The sequence below is a fragment of the Stegostoma tigrinum genome, chromosome 47 (genome assembly GCF_030684315.1).
Source record: "Stegostoma tigrinum isolate sSteTig4 chromosome 47, sSteTig4.hap1, whole genome shotgun sequence".
Taxonomy (NCBI): Eukaryota; Metazoa; Chordata; class Chondrichthyes; order Orectolobiformes; family Stegostomatidae; genus Stegostoma; species Stegostoma tigrinum.
In genome coordinates, this window is record NC_081400.1 from 3742995 (window position 1) to 3766463 (window position 23469).

The 23469-nt window shown below is 54.3% G+C and overlaps 1 protein-coding gene across 1 annotated transcript in view; it reads left to right on the forward strand.

Moving 5' to 3' along the window:
* Positions 1-15619: 15619 nt before the first annotated feature.
* Positions 15620-23469, forward strand: part of LOC125449719 (ankyrin repeat domain-containing protein 24-like) — a 35092-nt gene continuing 27242 nt past the window's right edge. The window contains exons 1-4 of the mRNA XM_059642943.1: positions 15620-15887; positions 19292-19422; positions 20009-20097; positions 22876-22940. Of these exons, the coding sequence (XP_059498926.1) occupies positions 15849-15887; positions 19292-19422; positions 20009-20097; positions 22876-22940 (324 nt within the window). The 5' untranslated portion in view covers positions 15620-15848. The remainder of the gene's footprint in view (positions 15888-19291; positions 19423-20008; positions 20098-22875; positions 22941-23469) is intronic.

A 23469-nucleotide genomic window follows, 5' to 3' on the forward strand; every position in this document is an offset into this window, starting at 1 on the left:
CACGCTCTGGGCGACAGGTGTTCGAATCCCACCCCAGCCCTTGGTGTAGTTGAATGAACAAAATCGGGAATGGGAAGCTCATGACAACCATCAACGATGGTGGTGAACAGAAAAACTGGGAGGTTCGGGAGGGGTTGGGGGTGGGGGTACGGGTTTCACTAATGGCGGGACAAGGTAGCCTGCTGTCCTTAGCTGGTCTCGGCCTACACGTGACTCCAGACCCCCACCCACCCTCCGAAGTGGCCCTGAGACGCCTCACAGTTGGAGAGCTATCAAGAACAGTCTAGAAACATTGGTTTCGGGGGCAGTGATGTTTACATTCCACGTCAGAATTATGCATCAGAAGAAAGGCACCTTATTTTTGGAAGTAAGGGATGATGAGTGTTGAGTCTGTCATGCAAACAACTTATAAACCCTCACCAGGCAGCATTCCTACCCAGGAGAGACAATCCCATTTATGGCACAAAGGGATTCTCACCAGAGGGACACAGATTAGCAGCGAGTTGGCAAAAGGGGGGAGGAGGAGAAACTTGTTTTTTTTACGCCTGTTGAGGAGAGTTATTGTGAATCGGGATACACTGCCTGAAAGGGAGCAAATTCAGTAGGAACTTAGTGAAGTAGAATGGGATATCAGAGCACGGTGTGTGGGCAGTACAACAGGAGAGGGGATTTGCTAAGATTTATTCAATTGCTTTTCCCAACTTTATGTAAGGACCGATATGCAAATGTTGAATCTAGCGACGACAAACTCGGGAGATTTACAGCGTTGTCATTATAAATGTATAGTATGGCACAGAAACAGGCCCTTTGGCCCAACTCGTCCATGCTGACCAGATATCCGAAATTCATCTAGTCCCGTATCCCTCCAAACTCTTTCTGCAGAAGGGTCCCGACCCGAAACGTCAAACTTTCCTGTTCCTCTGATGATGCTTGGCCTGCTGTGTTCATCCAGCTCTACACCGTATTATCTCCCTCCAAACCCTTTCTGTTTTCTTCCCCAGCCAGACGCCTTTTAAATGCTGCAACTGTACCAGCCCCCACCCACTTCCTCTGGCAGCTCGTTCCATACACCCACCACCCTCTGCGTGAAAAAGTTGCCCCTCAGGCCCCTTTTATATCTCTCCCCTCTCACCTTAAACCTATGCCCCTCTAGTTTTGGACTCCCCCACCCTGGGGGAAAAGACCTTGAGTACTCACCCTATCCGTGTCCCTCATGGTTTTATAAAACCTCCATAAGGTCACCTCCGAAGCTCCAGGGAAAACAGCCCCAGCCCCTCCTTACAACTGAAAACGGTCTAGTCCCAGCTGCATCCCTGTAAATCTTTTCTGCACCCTCTCCAATTTAATAACATCCTTCCTGTAGCATTAAAGCAAAACTGGTCTCACCAATCTCTTATATGGCCACAGTATGGTCTCCCAGCTCCTGTTCTCAATGCACTGACCAATAAAGGCAAGCGTACCGAACACCTTCCTCACCGTCCTGTCTCCACTTTCAAGGAACACTGTACCTGCACCCCACGGTCTCTCTGCTCAACAACACTCCCCAGGACCTTACCATCAGCTGGCTAAATCCTGCCCTGGTCTGTCTTACCAAAATGCAACACCTCTCACTTATCGAAACTGAACTCGACTTGTTCCAGCCTTTCCCTGTTCAAAAGCCAATTCCCCGAGCAGAGAAGGATCCATTTTCCTTTTCACAGAATCATAGAATCCTGACAGCGTGGGAACAGGCCCTTCGGCCCAACAAGTCCGCACCGAACCGCACAGCATCCCACCCAGACCCATCCCCCTGTTACCCACCCTAACCCGCACATCCCTCGGCACTACGGGGCAATTTAGCACGGCCAATCCACCCTAACCCGCACATCCCTGGGCACTACGGGGCAATTTAGCACGGCCAATCCACCCTAACCTGCACATCCCTGGGCACTACGGGACAATTTAGCACGGCCAATCAACCCTAACCCGCACATCCCTGGGCACTACGGGACAACTTAGCACGGCCAATCCACCCTAACCCGCACATCCCTGGGCACTACGGGGCAATTTAGCACGGCCAATCCACCCTAACCCGCACATCCCTGGGCACTACAGGACAATTTAGCACGGCTAATCCACCCTAACCCGCACATCCCTGGGCACCTCGGGACAATTTAGCACGGCCAACCCACCATAATCCGCACATCCCTGGGCACTACGGGACAATTTAGCACGGCCAATCCACCCTAACCCGCACATCCCTGGGCACCTCGGGACAATTTAGCACGGCCAACCCACCCTAACCCGCACATCCCTGGGCACCTCGGGACAATTTAGCACGGCCAATCCACCCTAACCCACACACCCCTGGGCACTACGGGACAATTTAGCACGGCCAATCCACCCTAACCCGCACATCCCTGGGCACTACGGGGCAATTTAGCACGGCCAACCCACCCTAGCCCGCACATCCCCGGGCACAAGAGGACTAACCACTGAGCCTGAATAAAAAATTATCTGAAAATTGCATACCAGAGGAATCTCAACTGGAACGGGAAAAAAAACCACCATCCAAAGTTGGGGGGCGGGGTCCGAGGTAGAGGAAATTAAATCAAAATATATTGGGAGGGGGGACTGATTCACGCCACTCCCACAACCCCCACTTTACTTTGAAGTGCTTCGACACGTTCCCTCTCCGATGCCCCCGCCCAGGGGCACAGAAATAACTGTAGTCAAGCTAGACTCAGATTTCTCTCCCTTTTTATCACTTTGGAAACCCAACCTCCAGTACAAAAGCAAATAACAAACAACAAATTAAAAGCCAGCTCTTAAAACATAAACTCCAGGGAGCATTCCAAGATAATAAAATGTGAGGCTGGATGAACACAGCAGGCCAAGCAGCATCTCAGGAGCACAAAAGCTGACGTTTCGGGCCTAGACCCTTCATCAGAGAGGGGGATGGGGAGAGGGAACTGGAATAAATAGGGTGAGAGGGGGAGGCGGACCGAAGATGGAGACTAAAGAAGATAGGTGGAGAGAGTATAGGTGGGGAGGTAGGGAGGGGATAGGTCAGTCCAGGGAAGACGGACAGGTCAAGGAGGTGGGATGAGGTTAGTAGGGAGCTGGGGGTGCGGCTTGGGGTGGGAAGAAGGGATGGGTGAGAGGAAGAACCGGTTAGGGAGGCAGAGACAGGTTGGACTGGTTTTGGGATGCAGTGGGTGGGGGGGAAGAGCTGGGCTGGTTGTGTGGTGCAGTGGGGGGAGGGGATGAACTGGGCTGGTTGAGGGATGCAGTTGGGGAAGGGGAGATTTTGAAACTGGTGAAGTCCACATTGATACCATATGGCTGCAGGGTTCCCAGGCGGAATATGAGTTGCTGTTCCTGCAACCTTCGGGTGGCATCATTGTGGCAGTGCAGGAGGCCCATGATGGACATGTCATCTAGAGAATGGGAGGGGGAGTGGAAATGGTTTGCGACTGGGAGGTGCAGTTGTTTGTTGCGAACCGAACGGAGGTGTTCTGCAAAGCGGTCCCCAAGCCTCCGCTTGGTTTCCCCAATGTAGAGGAAGCCGCACCAGGTACAGTGGATGCAGTATACCACATTGGCAGATGTGCAGGTGAACCTCTGCTTAATGTGGAATGTCATCTTGGGGCCTGGGATGGGGTTGAGGGAGGAGGTGTGGGGACAAGTGTAGAAGTGATGAAGGGTCTAGGCCCGAAACATCAGCTTTTGTGCTCCTGAGATGCTGCTGGGCCTGCTGTGTTCATCCAGCCTCACATTTTATTATCTTGGAATTCTCCAGCATCTGCAGTTCCCATTATCTCTCCAGGGAGCATTGCCTGCTCTCTGCCAAACCCCACAGCCGATCTGTCTATCCCCTAAAAGCATATCTAATACTGATAGTATGGACACGATGGACTGAATGGCTTTCTGTGCGCGAATACTATTTGTTTTGTTCACTACTCTTTTCTTTTGTTTTTCTCTCCTTCTTTCTCCCTTTGTCTTCTCTTTCTCGCTCTGTATCTCTTCCTCTGGCTCTTTCTCTCTCTCTCTCTCTCTCCCCCTTTCGCTCGCTGCCTCTTTCTGTCTCTTTCCCTCTCTCTGTCTTTTTCCGCTCTCTTTCCCACTCCCTTTTTCTTTGTTTCGCTTTCGCTCTCTTCCTTCTCTCTCTCTTTCTCCCTCTGCCTTTCCCCACTCCCCCCAACTCTCTCACTGTCTCTCTCTGTCTCACCTATTTCGAATTTCTCAAGCCATTAGCCCTTTCGCGAATGTCAATGCCATCTCTCCTAAGTCTTGCCTTTGCCCTGGTCCGAGGCAGAACAGGAAGGGACATTTAGCATCGTGCCCTTCTTCCACGCCCACCCGGCCGCAGCCGCCTGCATTTGGATAGCGCCAGCCCGCCCCGCCAAGACCCGAAATCGCCCCACTGTCATGGAGCCGCGAACAGAAAGCATGGTCGCCCGTTGGGGGCCATGCACTCGGGCTGCTTGAGATGCCCCAGAACCCACAGTGTTCCACGTCCGAACATCTCTCGTTAATTTCAAACCTGAGGCAGGATTAACGAAAATACGCCACAGACCGACACCAGTCTTGGCCTACTCCTGCTTTTGGGGTGGGAGGGGGTATTTGCTGTGCACCGATGTCCTTCAGTGACTGTGAAAGGCGCTACGGAAATGCAAGTTTCTCTTGCACCTCCCCAACTCTGATTTCAAGAGTGTGTCTGTTACTGAGTGCCGTTTATTGCGAGCTTCCCGCATGTGACTGCAAAGCAGATCTCATCTGTTGCTGCCCCGCAGTCCTCTGACATTAATCTCAGGCTCATCTTTGTAATTACTCGCGGCCCTGAGCAAAAATCGAGTGAAACTCGGCCAGAACTGATTGTCCCAGGTCCAACAGAGCCCTTAATCTGACTGTTTCTTTGATTGCAGATTCCGAGTTAACGAGACACAGACTGTTTTCAGTTTGACCCGCTGTGAATCAGTGGGGCTAGAATTAAACAGAGTCGCTAGCAAGGTCTCAGGCTATTCGGCCTGAATCCTCCACGCCAGCATCATCGCCTCCATCTCTTCCTCCCTCCCTTGTCTGTTAATTCCCCCATTTTCTACCAATCCGCCCCCCCCACCTCATCCCGCAAACCCTATTTCTGCCCCTCGCCTCATTAAAGCCTCCCCAGGAATGAGGGCCATAGTCCATGACCATCCGTAAGGACGAGGGCAGCAGATCCCTGGGAACGCCGTCCCCTCCGTAAGCACCCCTCCGAGCCATCCCGGCTTGGAAATATGTCATCCTTCCTTCAGGGTCAAAATCCTGGAACTCCCTCCTTAAGGGCCCTGTGCCTAACCCAGACGGAGCGTCTGCAGTGGTTCATGAAGGCAGCTGATAACCCCAACCCTCTCGGGGGGTGGGGCGCGCAATTCGGGACCAACAAATGCTGGCTGGGCAGCCCTTGAGTGAATAAATAAAACAGTCTCCCCAACTCTTCAAGAGATTTCTTTTCCGGAAATCTTGATTCAATTAGGCAGTGACGATAGCCTGTCTATTCCCCAGCCCCCCATGTTTCTGGTCCCACCGCAGCACAACTCAGCTCAGAGTTTTGATCACCTCACCAGCCCCTTTTAGAGCCGTAGATTCGTACAGCCCGGAAACAGGCCCTTCGGTCCAACCCGTTCATGCTGACCCAGATATCCTAAATTAATCAACTCCCATTCGCCAGCTTTGGCCCATTTCCCTCGAACTCACGTCCCTTTTGGGTGACTTTTAACTGTTACCACTGTACCAGCCTCCACCACTTCCTCTGGCAGCTCATTCTATACACGCACCACCGTCAATGTTGACCCTCTGGTCTCTTTCCCCTCTCACCTTAAACCTATGCCCCTCTAGTTTTGCACTCCCCTACTTTGGGTGAAAAAAACCTTGCCTATTCACCCTATCCATGCCCCTCATAAACGTATATAAGGTCAGCTCCTCAGCCTCTGACCCTCAAAAGCCCCAGCTGATGCAGCCTCTCCCTACAGCTTGTACCGTCCAACCCTAGCAATATCTTTTGTCACACCCTTGCAAGTTTCACAACATCCTTCCTATAGCGGGGAGACCAGAATTGGACGCAGTATTCCAAAAGTGGCCTCACTAACACAGCTGCAACACGGCCCTCCCGACTCAACGCACTGACCATTAGCCTGGGCCTCTTGGATTACTGGCCCGGCAGCTCTGTAAATCTTCCTTGCACCCTTTCAAGGTGAGTGACATCTCTCCTAGAGCAGGAATGATGCTGCTAAACTTGAAAAGGTGCCAGACCACTGTTGAGCAAAGTGTCTCTCAGGGCGAAATTTGCCATCGGCTAGATAATATTCTTGAGTTTCTTTCAGCTTGTGGGGGACAGTTTGGGGGAAATGTTGAGGAAGAAGGAAGAAGCCCAATCCCAAAGGGGTCAGTTCTGGTTTAATGGTGAGTGAGTTGCAAATCCTGTAGAGCATTGTTTCACAACAGGGATAGTTAGATTTAATATCTGTAAGATTCCGTGTTCGGTGTGCTAGGGCTGAAACTAGATCATTAATGGTCTACAGGTTTTGAGGAGTTTGTAAGAACTGTAGCCAACTGGAGGTTCACCTTGCTAATGTCTATAATCCCACACATCTACAGCCACATTGAACGTGAGGAGCCAGGCAAAATTGACATTGTCCTTTCGATTAAAAATCAGAAGTCCTTTGCTATATTTTGTGATTAGAATCAGGGGCTGGGGATGAATGAGATATTCTGCTCTGCCCAGGACTGTAAGAAAACACAGAGAGTCATGAACACAGCCCAGTCCATCCCACAAGCTAGTCACTGACTCCATCTACACTTGCCGCTGCCCCAGGAAGGCATCCAACATCAAAGACACCTCCCACCCCGGTCATAATCTCTTCCAACCTCTTCCATCGGGCAGAAGCTTAAACACACAGACCGACAGATTCAAGGACAGCTTCTTCCCCGCTGTTATTAGACCTCTTTTCAATTTAACGTTGATCTTGCTCTTTGTGCATCTTCTCTGCAGCTCTCACGTTGTATTCCATGCTCTGTTCTATCACCCCAATGCACATTGTATGTTATGATCAGCCTGTACTGCATGCAAAACCATACTTTTCATTGTAACTAGGTACGTGTGACAATAATTAGACTGAAATGAGCTTGTGCTTAGGTCAATAAAAGTAATGCTGACTCACTACCCCTGGTGTCTGTCTCATGCCTTTCAATCTGTCGGGGTTTCCACATGCACAGATTTCTGAAGAAGTCACGGGCCTCAAAAGGCTAACTCTTTATCTCTCTCTCTCTCCCTCTCTCTCTCCATGGCCGTGGGTTCAGTTCCTGTGCCAGCTGATGCCACCTCTATCCTGCCCCTCCACCTGATGTTCTCAGGTTAAACTAGCCACTAGTTTCTCTCCTTGGTTATGGGCGGCACAGTGGTTAGCACTGCTGGCCTCAGGGCGCCAAAGACCTGGACTCAAATTCCACTTCCGGGTGACCGCGTGGAGGTTGCACAACCCCTGCATTTGTGTGGCTTTCCTCTCTCAGTCCAAAATGCGCAGGTTAGCACCAGCCATACTAAACTGCCCCGTAGTGGCCAGGGTTGTGGAATGGCCATGCTAAATTGCCCACAGTGTGCTGGCTATGTGGGCTAGCCATGGGAGAGGGTGGGGGAGTGGGCCTGGTTGGGATGGGCTGAATGGCTTGCTTCCATGCTGTAGGGATTCGAAGAGCGAGTGAAACTGCTCCGGTCTCACTCCGTCATCCAGCTGCTAACCTTCTGGGGCACACGTGCCTTTAAGAGGGATTTGCACTATCCTGTTTTCATTGAGGAGGGATTTGTAGACCCAGTCCCTGTTCCGTGGAAAGCAGAGTAAATAGCTTTAGATAACTCAGTGTGCAGCTGGGTGAACACAGCAGGCCAAGCAGCATCAGAGGAGCAGGAAAGCTGGCGTGTCAGGTTGAGACCCTTCATAGCTTCGGGTCTTTTTCTGAGTTAGACTGAGGCAGCATGAGTGGGTGGACTCAGGCTCACATAGACCCAGAATTTTTTCACTTTTGCTTTGAGCTGTTGAAGTTTTCTTTCAGAGTTGATGCTGCTGATTACACCTCGCTCTCTGCTGCTGAAAAAGTCTTGTGCTGTCTCTCTCTCTCTTCCTGCTGCAATGTTCCTTCTCCTGAACTGTAGGAGTTAGCAAGTGAGGGAAAACTGCTTTTGCTAAACCTGCCTTTGCCAAGGGTGTGTTTATGGGAGGCTGCGATATTGGAACTGTTGATGGGTAGTGGTTAAATTGAGCCACAGAGTACGGGAACAGACCTGTCAGTCCAAATAGAACATAATTCCAAACTAAACTAGTCCCAACTGCCTGCTCCTGGCCCATATTCCTCCAAACCTTTCCTATTCATGTATTTATCCAAATGTCTTTTAAACTTTGTAACTGCACCACATCCACCACTTCCTCTAGAACTTCATTCCACGCACGAACTCTATGTAAAAAAATTGCCCCCCATTGTCTTTTTCAAATCTTTCTCCTCTCATATAAAAAAAAGTGCCCTGTAGTCTTGAAATCCCCCATCCTGGGGAAGGGGCAGCGGCCATTCACTTTATCTGTACCCCTCATGATTTTATAAAGCTCTACAAGGTCACCCTCAACCTCCAACGCTCTTTTGAGAAAAGTCCCAGCCCATCCAGCCTTGCTTTATAATTCAAATCCTCCATACCCAGTAACATCCTGGTAGCTCTCTTCTGAGCCCTCTCCAGCTTAATAATACCCTTCCTATAACAGGGCGACCAGAACTGGGCACAGTGCTCCAGAAGAGGCATCACCAACATCCCTGTACAGCCTTAACATGACGTCCCAACTCCTACACTCAAAGGTCTGAGCAATGAAGGCAAACGTGCTAAATGCCTTCTTAATGCCCCGTCTACCTGTGAAGCAATCTTCAAAGAATTATGTACCTGAACCACTAGGTCTCTCTGTTCTACAACATTCCCCAGGGCCCTACCATTAATTGTATAAGTCCTGCCCCTTGTATGTTTTACTGAAATGCAATATCTCACAATTATCCAAATTAAAATCCATCTGCTACACCTCAGCCCGTTGACCCAACTAATCAAGATTTCTTTGTAATCTTAGATAATCTTCTTTACTGTTAATTTTAACACCAACTATGGTGTCATCCGCAAACTTACTAACCAGCTTCCTACATTGTATTATTAAAATATGTTATTTTTTCAAGTATTTTGATAATGTTATGCCAATGCTTTCTTTGTTTGTATTTTAACTGTCGTGTAATAATAAAATATTTTGATCAAAGCCTAATGGTGTGGCCAGTCAAATCGCATCTGGAACACATTGCCTCACATTTGCCTCTAAATAAGTCTAAAGTTGGGTTCTAGGCTATTTCATGGAGCTGTACAGCATGGCCACAGACCCTTTGATCCAACACATCCATGCCAACCTTATATCCTAAATTAATCCAGTCCCATTTCCTAGCACTCGGCCCCTATCCCTCTAAACGCTTCCTATCCATGTCCCCATCCAGATGCCTTTTAAATGCTGTAACTGTACCAGCCCCCACCCACTTCCTCTGGCAGCTCGTTCCATACACACATCACCCTCTGTGTGAAAAGGTTGCCCCTCAGGCCCCTTTTCCCTCTCATCTTAAACCTATGCCCCTCTAGTTTTGGACTCCCCTACCCCTGGGGGGAAAAGATCTTGGCTATTCACCCTATCCCTGCCCCTCATGGTTTTATAAACCTGTATAAAGTCACCCCCTCAGACTCCGATGCTCCAGGGGAAAATAGCCCCAACCCATTCAGCCTCTCTCTGTAGCTCCAACCCTCCAACCCCGGCAACATCCTTGTAAATATTTTCTGAACTCCTTGAAGTTTCACAACGTTCTTCCTATATCAGGGAGACCAGAACTGAACGCATATATTTTGAAGGGGTCTGTCCTGGTGCATAATTCCATTCTCTGGGAGAGAAAAAAATTCCCTTCACACCTCAGTTGGGGTCTGCTTTTTGCTATATCAATATTTCAAGGGTACCCCAGCATTTTCCCTCCTGAACCACCTCAGGATGTTGCAACACCTCTCGTTCTTGTGAACACTAATGAATAAAGACCTAGTAGGAACTGCAGATGTTGGAGAATCCGAGATAAGAGGGTATGGAGCTGGATGAACGCAGCAGGCCAAGCAGCATCATAGGAGCAGGAAAGCTTGACGTTTCGGGCCTAGATCCTTCTTCTGAAAGGGTCGAAACGTCAGCCTTTGTGATCCTCTGATGCTGCTTGGCCTGCTGCGTTCATCCAGCTTCACACTTTATTATCTCTTGAAGAAAGGCCTAATCTGTTTGGATCTTTATAAATTGGGGAGGTGATGGACTCGTGGTGTTATTGCTGGAGTGTTAATCTGGGGGACCTGGGTTCAAATCCTGCCATAGCAGAATGTGGAATTTGGATCCGATAAAGTCTCTGGAATTAAGAATCTAATGATGACCGTGAATCAATTGTCATGAGGTGAAAACCCATCTGGTTCACTAATGCCCTTTAGGGAAGGAAATTGCCATCCTTATCAGGTCTGGGCCTAAACGTGACTCCAGACCCACAGCAATGTGGTTAACTTTGGACAATAAATACTGCCTGGTCAGAGATGCCCTCATCCTGTTAATGAACATCAAGAAAAATGTCAGCCGCACATTCCTTTTCCAATGAGCTGAGGGTTTCCGTGGTCAGCTAAGATTCCGTAAGGTCCCTAATTGCTCCTGTAGCTGAGCAGTAGGGCCTCAGCCACCCAAGTTCCAGATGCCCTTGTCGGAGGGCAAAGGCTATTCTTCCAGACCTCCGACCCCCCAACCTGCCGATCCTTCCACCGGCCGCGTAGTACTCGACCTCTCCACCCGGGGGGTTGCAGATCTTTCCCCTCCCCGTTCGGCCTGAGCCCCTCACTGTCTCACACCGCAGATCGGACCACCACAAGAGGAAGATGCCGAACTCGGCCTATCGTAATAGCCTTGGGGCTTTGTGAGTTCAATTCTCACCCCAGCAGATGGACCTTTTTTTTGTCCCAAATAAGTAAAAACCCCTTAAAATGGCCCCCGCCAGCCGCCCAGCTCAAGGGGCAATGAGCGATGTTCCGGGGTCGCAGTGAGCCACCCAGATCAGAGGTCTGTTACGGGCACTGGAGGTTCCAGGCTGCCTTCTGAAATTTGGCCCTCGGGAGCCATTCATCTCAAGGGGCAATTAGGGATATTGCAGACGCTAAGCTGCCCCCTGAAAATAGTCCTAGTGGTCTGTCCAACTCAAGGGGCAATTAGGGACATTGGAGGCTCTAAACTGCCCCCTGAAAATGGACCTAACGGGCTATTCAAATCAAGGGGCAATTAGGGGACATTGTGGGTTCTGAACAGCCACCTGAAAATGGCCCAAACAAGCTGCTCGGCTAAAGGGGCAATTAGGGACATTGCAGGCCCTGAACTGCCCCCTGAAAATGGGCCCTAGTGAGCCATTCGTCTCAAGAGGCAATTAACAGACGGCAATAAACACTGATAGAGCCACGGCCCCCACTCCCTTTGAGAGTGCGTGACAATGAAACTGAGCATTTGTGTAGCGCCTTCCGACCCAGTCGAGAAAGCTGCTTTCGCCCGAGCTCCGAATCGGGCGACACTCGAACCCGAGCACCACCACCCCTCCAACGAGGGAGGATGTTTCCGGAATTTGGTCGGGGGGGCGGTGGGGGAAGTCAGAGAGGCTTAGCGAGAGAATTGCAGAGTCCGAGGTCACCTCTCAGCGCAGAACGACGGGAACCCGCAGTGTTTGTGTGGAAGTAGAGATTTTGGGGGGTGGTGGTGGTGTGCAGAGATAAACGGGGGCGGGGGGAGGTGGCAACAGAGGGAATGGGCACCAGGAGGAAACACCAAAGCGATGGAGATTTAGAGCTGACGTTTCGGGCCGAGACCCTCAGGTTTTCTGATGAAGGGTCTAGGCCCAAAATGTCAGCTTTTGTGCTCTTGAGATGCTGCTTGGCCTGCTGTGTTCATCCAGCTCCACATTTTGTTATCTCGGATTCTCTAGCATCTGCAGTTCCTACTATCTCGGGAGATTTATCTGCTTGCTGTCAACAGCGTGTGCTTGCCAAAGCTGTATCCTTTCGGGAACAATTAGAGGCTGTAACCATTTCAAATAGACAGCGCCAGCGCTCGGTTCTTCCGGAAGGATGGTCCCCACGCAGTTTCCAGTAGCTTGACATTCCGCAGGACTGACAATATGGAACAAACAGCTCGGCTTAAGCCAATCTCCTTTACTTTCCTGGGAATGGCATTGAGTGTTAGGACTTGGACCAAGTTGACAGCCTGGGTGGGGGGGGGGGGGGGTGGGGGGGGGGAGCGGGGGGGGGGGGGGTAGTGCAGGGGTAGCGTCCCTGCCTCTAGCTTCTGGAGACCTGGGTTCAACTCTCACCTGCTGCCAGAGAAGGTGTGTGTGTGTGTGTGTGTGTGTGTGTGTGTGTGTGTGTGTGTGTGTGTGGAGACCCGTAACCTCGCCATTAAACTGCAAAGTTAGGAAAAAATGCCCCTTTCGGAAAAAGTTTGGCCGACACAACAATTGCATTTATTTAGGGCCTACAAGATTTATAGGGTGCGCCACGGGACAGATAGGCGGGGCGCAAGAGGTGATAGACAGTGTGGGGGTGGCGCGAAAGGGGGCTGCAGGAGATGACAAACATAGTTAGGGTGTCAAGAAGACTTCATAATGTATCCGATCCCGAGCTGTCCCTGCCCCGAGAGTCTTTTAGGGAGGGGGTTTAGGGGGCTGGAGGGGGTGACAGAGATAGGGAGGGGGTTTAGGGGGCTGGAGGGGTTGACAGAGATAGGGAGGGGGTTTAGGGGGCTGGAGGGGGTGACAGAGATAGGGAGGGGGTTTAGGGGGCTGGAGGGGGTGACAGAGATAGTGAGGGGGTTTAGGGGGCTGGAGGGGGTGACAGAGATAGGGAGGGGGTGTAGGTGGCTGGTGGGGGTGTAAGGGGCTGGAGGATGTGACAGAGATAGGGAGGGGGTGTAGGGGGCTGGAGGGGGTGTAGGGGGCTGGAGGGGGTGACGGAGACTGGGAGGGTGTGTAGGGGGCTGGAGGGGGTGACAGAGATAGGGTGGGGTGTAGGGGGCTGGAAGAGGTGACAGAGATGGGGAGGGTGTGAAGGGGGCTGGAGGGATGACGGAGTTTAAAAAGAATGGAAGAAACTTTACATTGTATCTAACCCCGTGCTGTCCCTGTCCCTGGGAGTGTTTGATGGGGGGACAGTGTAGAGGGAGCTTTACTCTGTATCTAACCCCGTGCTGTCCCTGTCCCTGGGAGTGTTTGATTGGGGTGACAGTGTAGAGGGAGCTTTACTCTGTATCTAACCCCGTGCTATCCCTGTCCTTGGGAGTGTTTCATGGCGGGGACAGTGTAGAGGGAGCTTTACTCTGTATCTAACCCCGTGCTATCCCTGTCCCTGGGAGTGTTTGATGGGGGTGACAGTATAGAGGGAGCTTTACTCTGTAACTAACCACGTGCTATCCCTGTTTGATGGGGGTGGGGAGGGAAGAAACAGTGTAGAGAGAGCTTTGCCCTGTATCTAACCCTGTGCTGTCCCTGTCCTGGGGGTATTTGCCGGGGTTCAGTGTAGAGGGAGCTTCACTCTGCCTAGCATAGGAACCAGAACTGACATTTGTTTCCTTATGAAGGTAGATGGCTGAGTTAGTGGAGAATGTCAGTAAAGCTCTATCTCCAACATGTCCCTGCGGGTTCTAGCCCTCACATCATCCCCAGACTAACTGGATTTCTGAGATAGTTTAACGATGAAGAATCTGGTAACACTCCAGAGGCTTGGGCCCTGACAGCTCATGTTCAAAACACAGCCTGTTCAGACAAGCTCCTCACACACCTTCATTCCTCTCACACTGAGCACTGACAGGATGAGGCTACTCAGCCCTGTTTGACTTCAATACACAGGAACCAGAGGAGGCCATTCAGCCCCGTTCTCAAGACTATCATGCTGGTGTGTGAGGAGGCCTCTCAGCCCCTCCTGGAGTTAAATACACAGGAGCAGGGCCAGGCCATTCAGTTCCACCTCAGTCGAACACACAGGCACCCATTCGGCACACCGTCCGCAAGCCTGTTACCCAGGTATAGGAGAGGAGGCCATTCAGCCCCTTCAATCCCCATCATTTACTCCAGCTACCCACAATTCCTGGCTCTCTGAGCCTCTCGCTGTCCCAGCTTGGTAATATATCGGCCATTCAGTGTAGTCCATTCTAGGTCCTGGAGCACCAACTACCCCACCTTCCCCCCAAACTGATGGCACTGTCCCTACACCACCCGGGCACTGGAGGGGAGGGGCAATTAGGGATGGGGTACAAACGTCAATGGCGATGATCCAAAAGTTCCAGCAGTTGCCACTTGCTCAGCGAATTGGAGGCTGGAATGCCCCCCCCCCACCGCCACTGATTGGCAGCCTGGGCTGGTCCGGATGGTCATGTGATGACCCCACCAGGGCTCAAAGCCAGCCACATTGGCATCCGCTCCCAGGCCCCTCCGTTCCCTGCGCGGCTCCCTCAAGTCTTTCCTTTTCATTTCACTTCCTAATCTGGAACACTGTCCACCCAAATTCCCTCCGCGCACCCACAATGCCTCCCCCTCCCCCGAGACAGCCTCACTGTTGTCAACCAGGCCGCCATGTCTCCAGCACAAAGGCTCAGGCTGGAGAAGGGGGCGCACACCAGGTCAGGATCAAGCCAATGTTACGGCCATTCAGCCCATCACACCTGCTACGGGCAAATGGAAGGGCCAATGTTGCCAAGTGCCAACCTCCCGTTTTGCCCAGTTCCCCGTCACCTCTGGAATGGCTCCATGCCTGCGCCTTATCTCGGGGCAGAGAATTCCAAGCCGCCAGCACTCACTGGGTCAAAAGCACCATCTTTTTCCTGCTATCATGCTTCAGTTACCCGTCGACCAGCTCCCCCTTCAACCTGTCCCTTTTATGACTGGGATCCTCCCAATCGAATCTGTCCATGTGCCCCCTCCTCCTGATTTTGAGTTAGGTTGGGAGATCTCAGCTGACTTCTCTCCAACAAGCACTGTGCCCTTTTTGAAGGGGGGCCATCGCCCAATCCGATCCCCAGCAGAGGAACGTGGCACTGTGAGGAGCGGGCACCTGTCTCTGAGACAGGGTGACAAAGGTTTTGCTTGTCACTACGCATCCAGACAGTGCCTGCTCCCTCGGCGTTGACCCTCCAACAGCGCCTGCTCCCTCAGCCCTGACGCTCTGACAGTGCCCGCTCCCTCAGCCTTGACCCTCCAACAGCGCCTGCTCCCTCAGCCCTGACCCTCCGACAGCGCCCGCTCCATCAAACCAACAATTCAGGAGGAGGGGCTGAGGCAACGCTCTGAAACGATTCTGCCTCTCCGAAGCGAGGAGTGTGAGTCATGCCTGAACCTGGCAATGGTTGACAGTCCCCTCCTCAATCGAAACCTTATCCAAAGGGCTGTGTGAATGATACCTTCCCCTGGCATGTTCGAGCACGGCTCCGGGATGGGAACAGGCATGCCCATGGACTCCCTGGAAGACATAGAGCTCGGTTTTCCAGTGCGGTGCTGGGTCTGTCGGAGAGGGAATCGCGCTCCGATGATCCAGCAATTCCGATCGAGCCCAAATTGCCTTCCCCTCTTCTCCCAGACCCCCAGGACCACTGACCCACCATCTCCGAAACAGAACTGCGGGCACACTCTCAAACAATTGCTCGTAACTCCACACCAAGGCTTGGTAAGCGAATGGTTCACCGAATCTGAATCCACTGGGGATTCACTCCATCCGGATACTGCCTGCCACCATGAAGCGGATATTCTGCTCACCCACATTGAAGACCTCGGTATGTATCTGGATTCTCCGTGCCCACCTGCTCCAATGGAGCTCTGCAGCTGGGCACAGCCAACACCCACCCCCTCTCAGTGCCCACTTCTCCCGCAGTGAAAGCAGGACTGACCCTTGGGCCGCGGGGGGCCCGGACGATGTGGTTTGGCTACTGCACAGCAATGGCTAACGGAAGGATGGTGCTGAGGGAGCGGGCAATGTCGGAGGGTCAACGCTGAGGGAGCGGGCACTGTCGGAGGGACAGTGCTGAGGGAGCAGGCACTGTCAGAGGGTCAGTGCTGAGGGAGCAGGCACTGTCGGAGGGACAGGGCTGAGGGAGCGGGCACTGTCAGAGGGTCAGTGCTGAGGGAGCAGGCACTGTCGGAGGGTCAGTGCTGAGGGAGCGGGCACTGTCAGAGGGTCAGTGCTAAGGGAATGTGCTCTACTGGCGGTCACACTCCGACAGTGCCCGCTCCCTCCACCCTGAGCCTCTGACAGCGTCCGCTCTCTCAGCACTGACCCTCTGACAGCGTCCGCTCCCTCAGCGCTGACCCTCTGACAGTGCCCACTCCCTCAGCGCTGACCCTCTGACAGCGTCTGCTCCCTCAGCCCTGACCCTCCAAAAGCGCCCACTCTCTCAGCGCTGACCCTCCGACAGTGCCCACTCCCTCAGCGCTGTCCCTCCAACAGTGCCCACTCACTGAGCGCTGACCCTCCGACAACGCCCGTTCCCTCAGCGCCGACTCTCCGATAGCGCCCTCTCCCTCAGCGCCAACCCTCCGACAATGCCCACTCCCTCAGCGCTGACCCTCCGACAGTGCCCATTCCCTCAGCACTAACCCTCCGACAGTGCCCACTGCCTCAGCGCCGACCCTCTGACAGTGCCCGCTCCCTCAGCGCGGACCCTCCGAAAGCGCCCACTCCCTCAGCACTGACCCTCCGACAGTGCCCACTCCCTCAGCGCTGACCCTCCAACAGTGCCCACTCCCTCAGCACTGACCCTCCGACAGTGCCCACTCCCTCAGCGCTGACCCTCCGACAGTGTCAACTCCCTCAGCCCTGACCCTCCGACAACGCCCGTTCCCTCAGCGCCGACTCTCCGATAGCGCCCACTCACTCAGCGCCGACCCTCCGACAGTGCCCACTCCCTCAGCACCGACCCTCTGACAGTGCCCGCTCCCTCAGCGCTGACCCTCCGAAAGCACCCACTCCCTCAGTGCTGACCCTCTGACAGTGCCCACTCCCTCAGCGCTGACCCTCCGACAGTGCCGACTCCCTCAGCCCTGACCCTCCGACAACGCCCGTTCCCTCAGCGCCGACTCTCCAATAGCACCCACTCCCACAGCGCCAACCCTCCGACAGTGCCCACTCCCTCAGCGCTGACCCTCCAACAGTGCCCACTCCCTCAGCACTGACCTTCCGAAAGCGCCCACTCCCTCAGTGCAGACTCTCTGATAGCGCCCTCTCCCTCAGCACTGACCCTCCGACAGTGCCCGCTTCGTCAGCGCCGACCCTCCGACAGTGCCCGCTCCATCAGCACCGACCCGGCGACAGTGCCCGCTCCCTCAGCACCAACCCTCCAACAGTGCCCGCTTCATCAGCGCCGACCCTCCGACAGTGCCCGCTCCATCAGCACCGACCCGGCGACAGTGGCCGCTCCATCAGCCCTGACCCTCCGACAGTGCCCACTCCCTCAGCGCTGTCCCTCCAACAGTGCCCACTCACTGAGCGCTGACCCTCCGACAACGCCCGTTCCCTCAGCGCCGACTCTCCGATAGCGCCCACTCCCTCAGCGCCAACCCTCCGACAGTGCCCACTCCCTCAGCGCTGACCTTCTGAAAGCGCCCACTCCCTCAGCACCGACCCTCCAACAGTGCCCGCTTCGTCAGCGCCGACCCTCCGACAGTGCCCGCTCCATCAGCACCGACCCGGCGACAGTGCCCGCTCCATCAGCGCTGACCCTCTGACAGCGCCCACTCCCTCAGCGCTGACCATCCAACAGTGCCCACTCCCTCAGTGCGGACACTCCAACAGTGCCCACTCCCTCAGTGCTGACCTTCCGACAGTGCCCACTCCCTCAGCGCTGACCCTCCAACACTGCCAACTCCCTCAGCCCTGACCCTCCGACGTCACCCGTCCTTCAGTGCCAATGCTCCGACATCACCCGCCCCTCAGCGCTGACCCTCCGACAGTGCCCATCCCTCAGCGCCGACCCTCCGACAGTGCCTGCTCCCTCAGCACTGACCCTCCAACAGTGCCCGCTCCCTCAGCGCCAACCCTCTGACAGTGCCCACTCCCTCAGTGCTGACCCTGTGACAGTGCCCGCTCCCTCAGTGCTGACCATCCCACAGTGCCTGCTCCCTCAGCACTGACCCTCCCACAGTGCCCGCTCCCTCAGTGCCGACCATCCCACGGTGCCCCGTCTCTCAGTGCCGACCCTCCCACAGTGCCCGCTCCCTCAGTGCTGACTCACTGACAGTGCCCGCTCCCTCAGTGCCGACCCTCCCACAGTGCCCGCTCCCCCTGTGCCAACCCTCCCACAGTGCCCGCTCCATCAGCACTGACCTCCGACAGTGCCCGCTCCATCAGCGCTGACCTCCGACACTGCCCGCTCCCTCAGCGCTGACCCTCCGACAGTGCCCGCTCCATCAGTGCTGACCCTCCCACAGTGCCTTCACCATCAGCGCTGAACCTCCGACAGTGCCGGCTCCCTCAGCGCTGACCCTCCGACAGTGCCCGCTCCCTCAGTGCCGACCCTCCCACAGTGCCCGCTCCCTCAGTGCTGATCCTCCCACAGTGCCCGTTCCCTCAGTGCTGATCCTCCCACAGTGCCCGCTCCTTCAGTGCTGACCCTCCCACAGTGCCTGCACCATCAGCGCTGAACCTCTGACAGTGCCAGCTCCCTCAGCGCTGACCCTCCGACAGTGCCCACTCCCTCAGCGCCGACCCTCCCACAGTGCCCGCTCCCTCAGTGCTGATCCTCCCACAGTGCCCGCTCCCTCAGCGCCGACCCTCCCACAGTGCAGCGCTCATCAAGTGGATGGAGACTGCGATGATCTTTTTCTCCTTTCCCGGGAAACAGTGTTGGATTTGTATGGATTCGGAACGAGGGGGCTCCGTCATGGAAATGAGGGTCATGAGTCCCGTAGAGGACCAATCCCATCGAGAAATCAGCGGGCACCAAGTCTGAGTTGGAGTTGAGAGAGCCCAAGGGTTGCGGGACAGGGGGGACAGACAGAAACCGTAGTAGGGGGGTGAGGTCAGAATTCATCAGCTGTGTTTGTATGGGGCAGACCAGATGGGACCATTTGGACTCCTCCTGTGCCCGGTGGTCCCCTGGGCACCTCCGAGGACCGTAGCAGTGGCGAGTGAGACGGGAATGCACTGACATGTCCCTCTGACCCCGTGCTTTTGTTCCGACAGACCAAGAGGCGGACCAAGGTTGAGAAGAAGCTACAGGATGCTGTGGAACAGGGAGATGTTGGCAAAGTGCGTGCCATCCTCAAAGGTGGTACGGTGGTAGCATCCAAACTGGACTCGGACGGGAGATCTCTGTGAGTTGCATGCTGCCATCTTGGTCTTGCTGGGGTGTTGGGGGGGGAGGAGTGGCTCTGGCAAGAAAGTGCCCACTGGATTGGCACGGTGCCTACAAGCACCCACTCCCTCCTCCATGGGCGCTCAGTCGCAGCAGTGTGTACTCTCTACGAGACGCACTGCAGCAGCTCACCAAGGCTCCTTGGATGGCATCTTGCCAACCTGTCACTTATGCCCTCCAAGGAGGGGGCATTTTCATGGGCAACACTACCCATCTCCAAGGCCCCTCCCAAACCCTTCCCGTTCCTGACTTGGACATCCATCAGTGTTCCTCCCTCCCCATCATCACTGTCTGTTCCCCACACACCACGGCTCAAGAATGTGGCCAGCCCTCTCAAGAGGGCAAACAGGGATGGACAACGAGCGGTGGGCCCATGCCAATGTCCCTCAAGCAAGTGAACATTGATGATGTCCCAACTGGGCTGTGTTGGCGATGGCGAATGGGTTGGGGTTTGGCTGGCATTGGCGGGGTTGGAGGGAGGGACCTTGCCCGCTGACACGGTACCATAACCCCATTCCCTTGCCCCCAACTCTACCTACCCATAGACTCCACCTCGCAGCAGCTCGAGGGAGAACGGAGTGTTTGGAGATCCTACTGTCCTACCAGCTCAACGTGGAGGCTCGTGATGGAGACGGTGAGTGCACAGATTCCTCGGGTTGGTCACACCCCCCCCATCTCTGTCACGCCCTCCAGCCCCTAAACCCCCTCCCTATCTCTGTTACCCCCTCCAGCCCCCTGCAACCCCTCCCTATCTGTGTCACCTCCTCCAGCTCCCTACCCCCTCCCTATCTCTGTCACTCTCTCAAGCCCCCTACACCCCCTCCCTATCTCTGTCACCTCCTCCATTCCTCCACACCCCCTCCCTATCTCTGTCACCCCCTCCAGCCCCCTACACCCCCTCCCTATCTCTGTCACCCCCTCCAGCCCCCTACACCCCCTCCCTATCTCTGTCACCCCCTCCAGCCCCCTACACCCCCTCCCCATCTCTGTCACCCCCTCCAGCCCTCTACATCCCCTCCCTATCTCTGTCACCTCCTCCGAGAACTCCACGCTCCTCCAGCGTCCCCCCAAATCCCATCACTTCACCACTGGTGGGGGGGCGGGGTGCATATTTGAGATGGTGAGTGGGCCTAAGCTCTGGAATTCCCTCCCTACACCTACCCCGCCCCCAACTCTCTCTATCAGTCTCCCTGCGATGCTCCTTAAACCGACCTCTCAGAGAGAGATGCGCATTTGCCCATCCTCCTGGGGCTCAATGTGCTTGGAATTGATGCTGTGTTTTGGGGCGGTTGTGGGGGGAGGGCGCGTGGAGGCTTGATTAGTGTGTGAAAGGCGCCGGGTAAATGCAGATTGTTGTTGGGCATAGCGGAGCAGACAGCCAGGACATGAATTTCACCGAAGAATGGGGTGAGGTGGCTCAATTCGACAGAGATGGTGAGGGCTGGAAGTGAGGAAATGTAGGAATAAACTGAACAGAGGGTGCAGGAGCACAGGAACGCGGGGGGCAGATGTACACTGTGGTGGTGAGAGTTTGAACAGACTACGCCAGAACAGATATCAAGTTGGGGGGGGGGGGCGCGGTGAGACTGACAGCCCTTGAGATCAAGGTGCAGTGGCTCAGTGGTTAGCGCTGCAGCCTCACAGCGCCAGGGACCCGGGTTCGATCCCACCCTCGGGTGACTGTCTGTGTGGAGTTGGCACATTCTCTCTGTGTCTGTGTGGGTTTCCTCTGGGTGCTCCGGTTTCCACCCACAGTCTAAGGATGTGCGGGTTAGGGTGGATTGGCCGTGCTAAATTGTCCCGTAGTCCCCAGGGATGTGCGGGTTAGGGTGGATTGGCCGTGCTAAATTGTCCCGTAGTGCCCAGGGATGTGTGGGTTAGGGTGGATTGGCCGTGCTAAATTGCCCCGTAGTGCCCAGGGATGTGTGGGTTAGGGTGGATTGGCCGTGCTAAATTGTCCCGTAGTGCCCACGGTTGTGCGGGTTAGGGTGGATTGGCCGTGCTAAATTGTCCCGTAGTGCCCAGGGGTGTGCGGGTTAGGGTGGATTGGCCGTGCTAAATTGCCCCGTACTGCCCACGGATGTGCGGGTTAGGGTGGGATTGGCCGTGCTAAATTGCCCCGTACTGCCCAGGGATAGGTGGGTTTCAGTGGGATGGGTCTGGGTGGGACGGTCTGAGGGTCAGTGTGGATTTGTTGGGCCGAAGGGCATGTTTCCACAGAGTGGGGTCAAGGCTGTGTCGAGAGAGGATGGGTGGGCCAGGGGCCTTGTTTTCTCACTTGAGCGTAGGAGGTTGAGAATCGACTTTATAGAAGTTTGTGAAATCGTGAGGGGTGGAGATAGGGTTAATGGGGCTTGTCTTTACCTTAGGAAGGAGGGATTTTGAGGCTACAGGGGGCTCATTTTTTCAGGTGAGAGGAGAGTGATTTTACAAAAGGCACAAGGGGCAATTTATTTTTATACAGTGGGTGGTTCGTGTATGGAATGAACTTCCTGAGGATGTGGGTACAGTTACAATATTTAAAAGATGAGTTCATATGTAGGAAAGGTTTGGAGGGATATGGGCCAGGAGCGGGCAGGTGGGACTAGTGTGGTTCTGCATAGAATGGGTGGGCTAATGGGGGGGAGTGGGGGGGGCGTTCTGTTTCCTTTCTGTATTACTCCATAAATGTCAGGAGTACAGAACAGGAGGGATGTAGGTTTAAGGTGGGAGGGGGAAAGATTTAAAAGGGACCTGAGGGGCAACTTTTTCACACAGTGGGTGGTGCGTGTATGGGACGAGCTGCCAGAGGAAGTGGCTGGGGGCTGGTACAGTTACAGCATTTAAAAGGCATCTGGATGGGGACATGAACAGGAAGGGTTTAGAGAGATATGGGTCAAATGCTGGCAAACTGGACTAGATTAATGTAGGATATCTGGTCAGCATGGACGGGTTGGGCCGAAGGGCCGGTGGCTTCCACGCTGCGTGGCCTGTGTTCACTAGAGTGTGGAAGATTGACAGGGAGATCTGACTGGAAAGTGCAAAATCCTCGCATGAGTGGACCCACAGACAGAAAGCTTCTCCTGGAGTCTATAACCAGGCACGCAGAACAGACAATTTAGGAGCAGGATGAGGAAAGACAGGAGAGAGCCCTTGGAATTCTCTCCCAGAGAGGGCTGCGGACGCCAAGTCAGTGAAGCTACTCAACGAAAAGATCAAGGTTTAGATTTGAAAGAGATCTGGGGTCAACGCGGGAAGATGTCATTGAGATAGAGACTCAGCCAAGATCCCATTGAATGGCTCAAGTTGGTGGGGGGGCGGGGGGGTGAATGGGAACGTCCGAATTGCTAGGTGAAGCGTTGATGACGCCACGCCGAGGACGGGAGCTGTAACTCCCCACGCAGCATGTTAATCCGAGGATTTTAATTTGCAGGTTGTACTGCATTGCATGTGGCAGTGAGGAATTCCCAGTTGGAGTGCGTCAGGAGCCTGGTGAAGGTATAAGCATTGCGTCTCCCCGACAACGTTCTGTCTGGAGGCCCTAGCCACCCCAGCCCCCCACCCCCTGGCTAGTGGACAGGGCATCGGTTTCACCCCCAACCCGCAAACCCCATGCTGAGCAGGCCGTCGGGTAGGACACAGGAGCTCAATGGGTGTTCCCGAGGGAGCAGCACAGCTTCAGAACAGCCCCTGGCTGCTGGGAATCTACCCATGGCACCCACTGCGGGCTTAAACACTCACTCACACACACACATACACGCGCACACACACACATACACGCGCACACACACACACGCACACGCACACACAAACACACACACACAGACACACACACAAACACACACAGACACACACACGCACACACAAACACACAGACACACACACACAATCTCTCTCACACACACAGATACACACACAAACACACACACACAGAGACACACACACAAACACACACACACACACACACTCCCTCTCTCTCCCTCACACACACACACACACACATAGACACACACACATACTCTCAGTC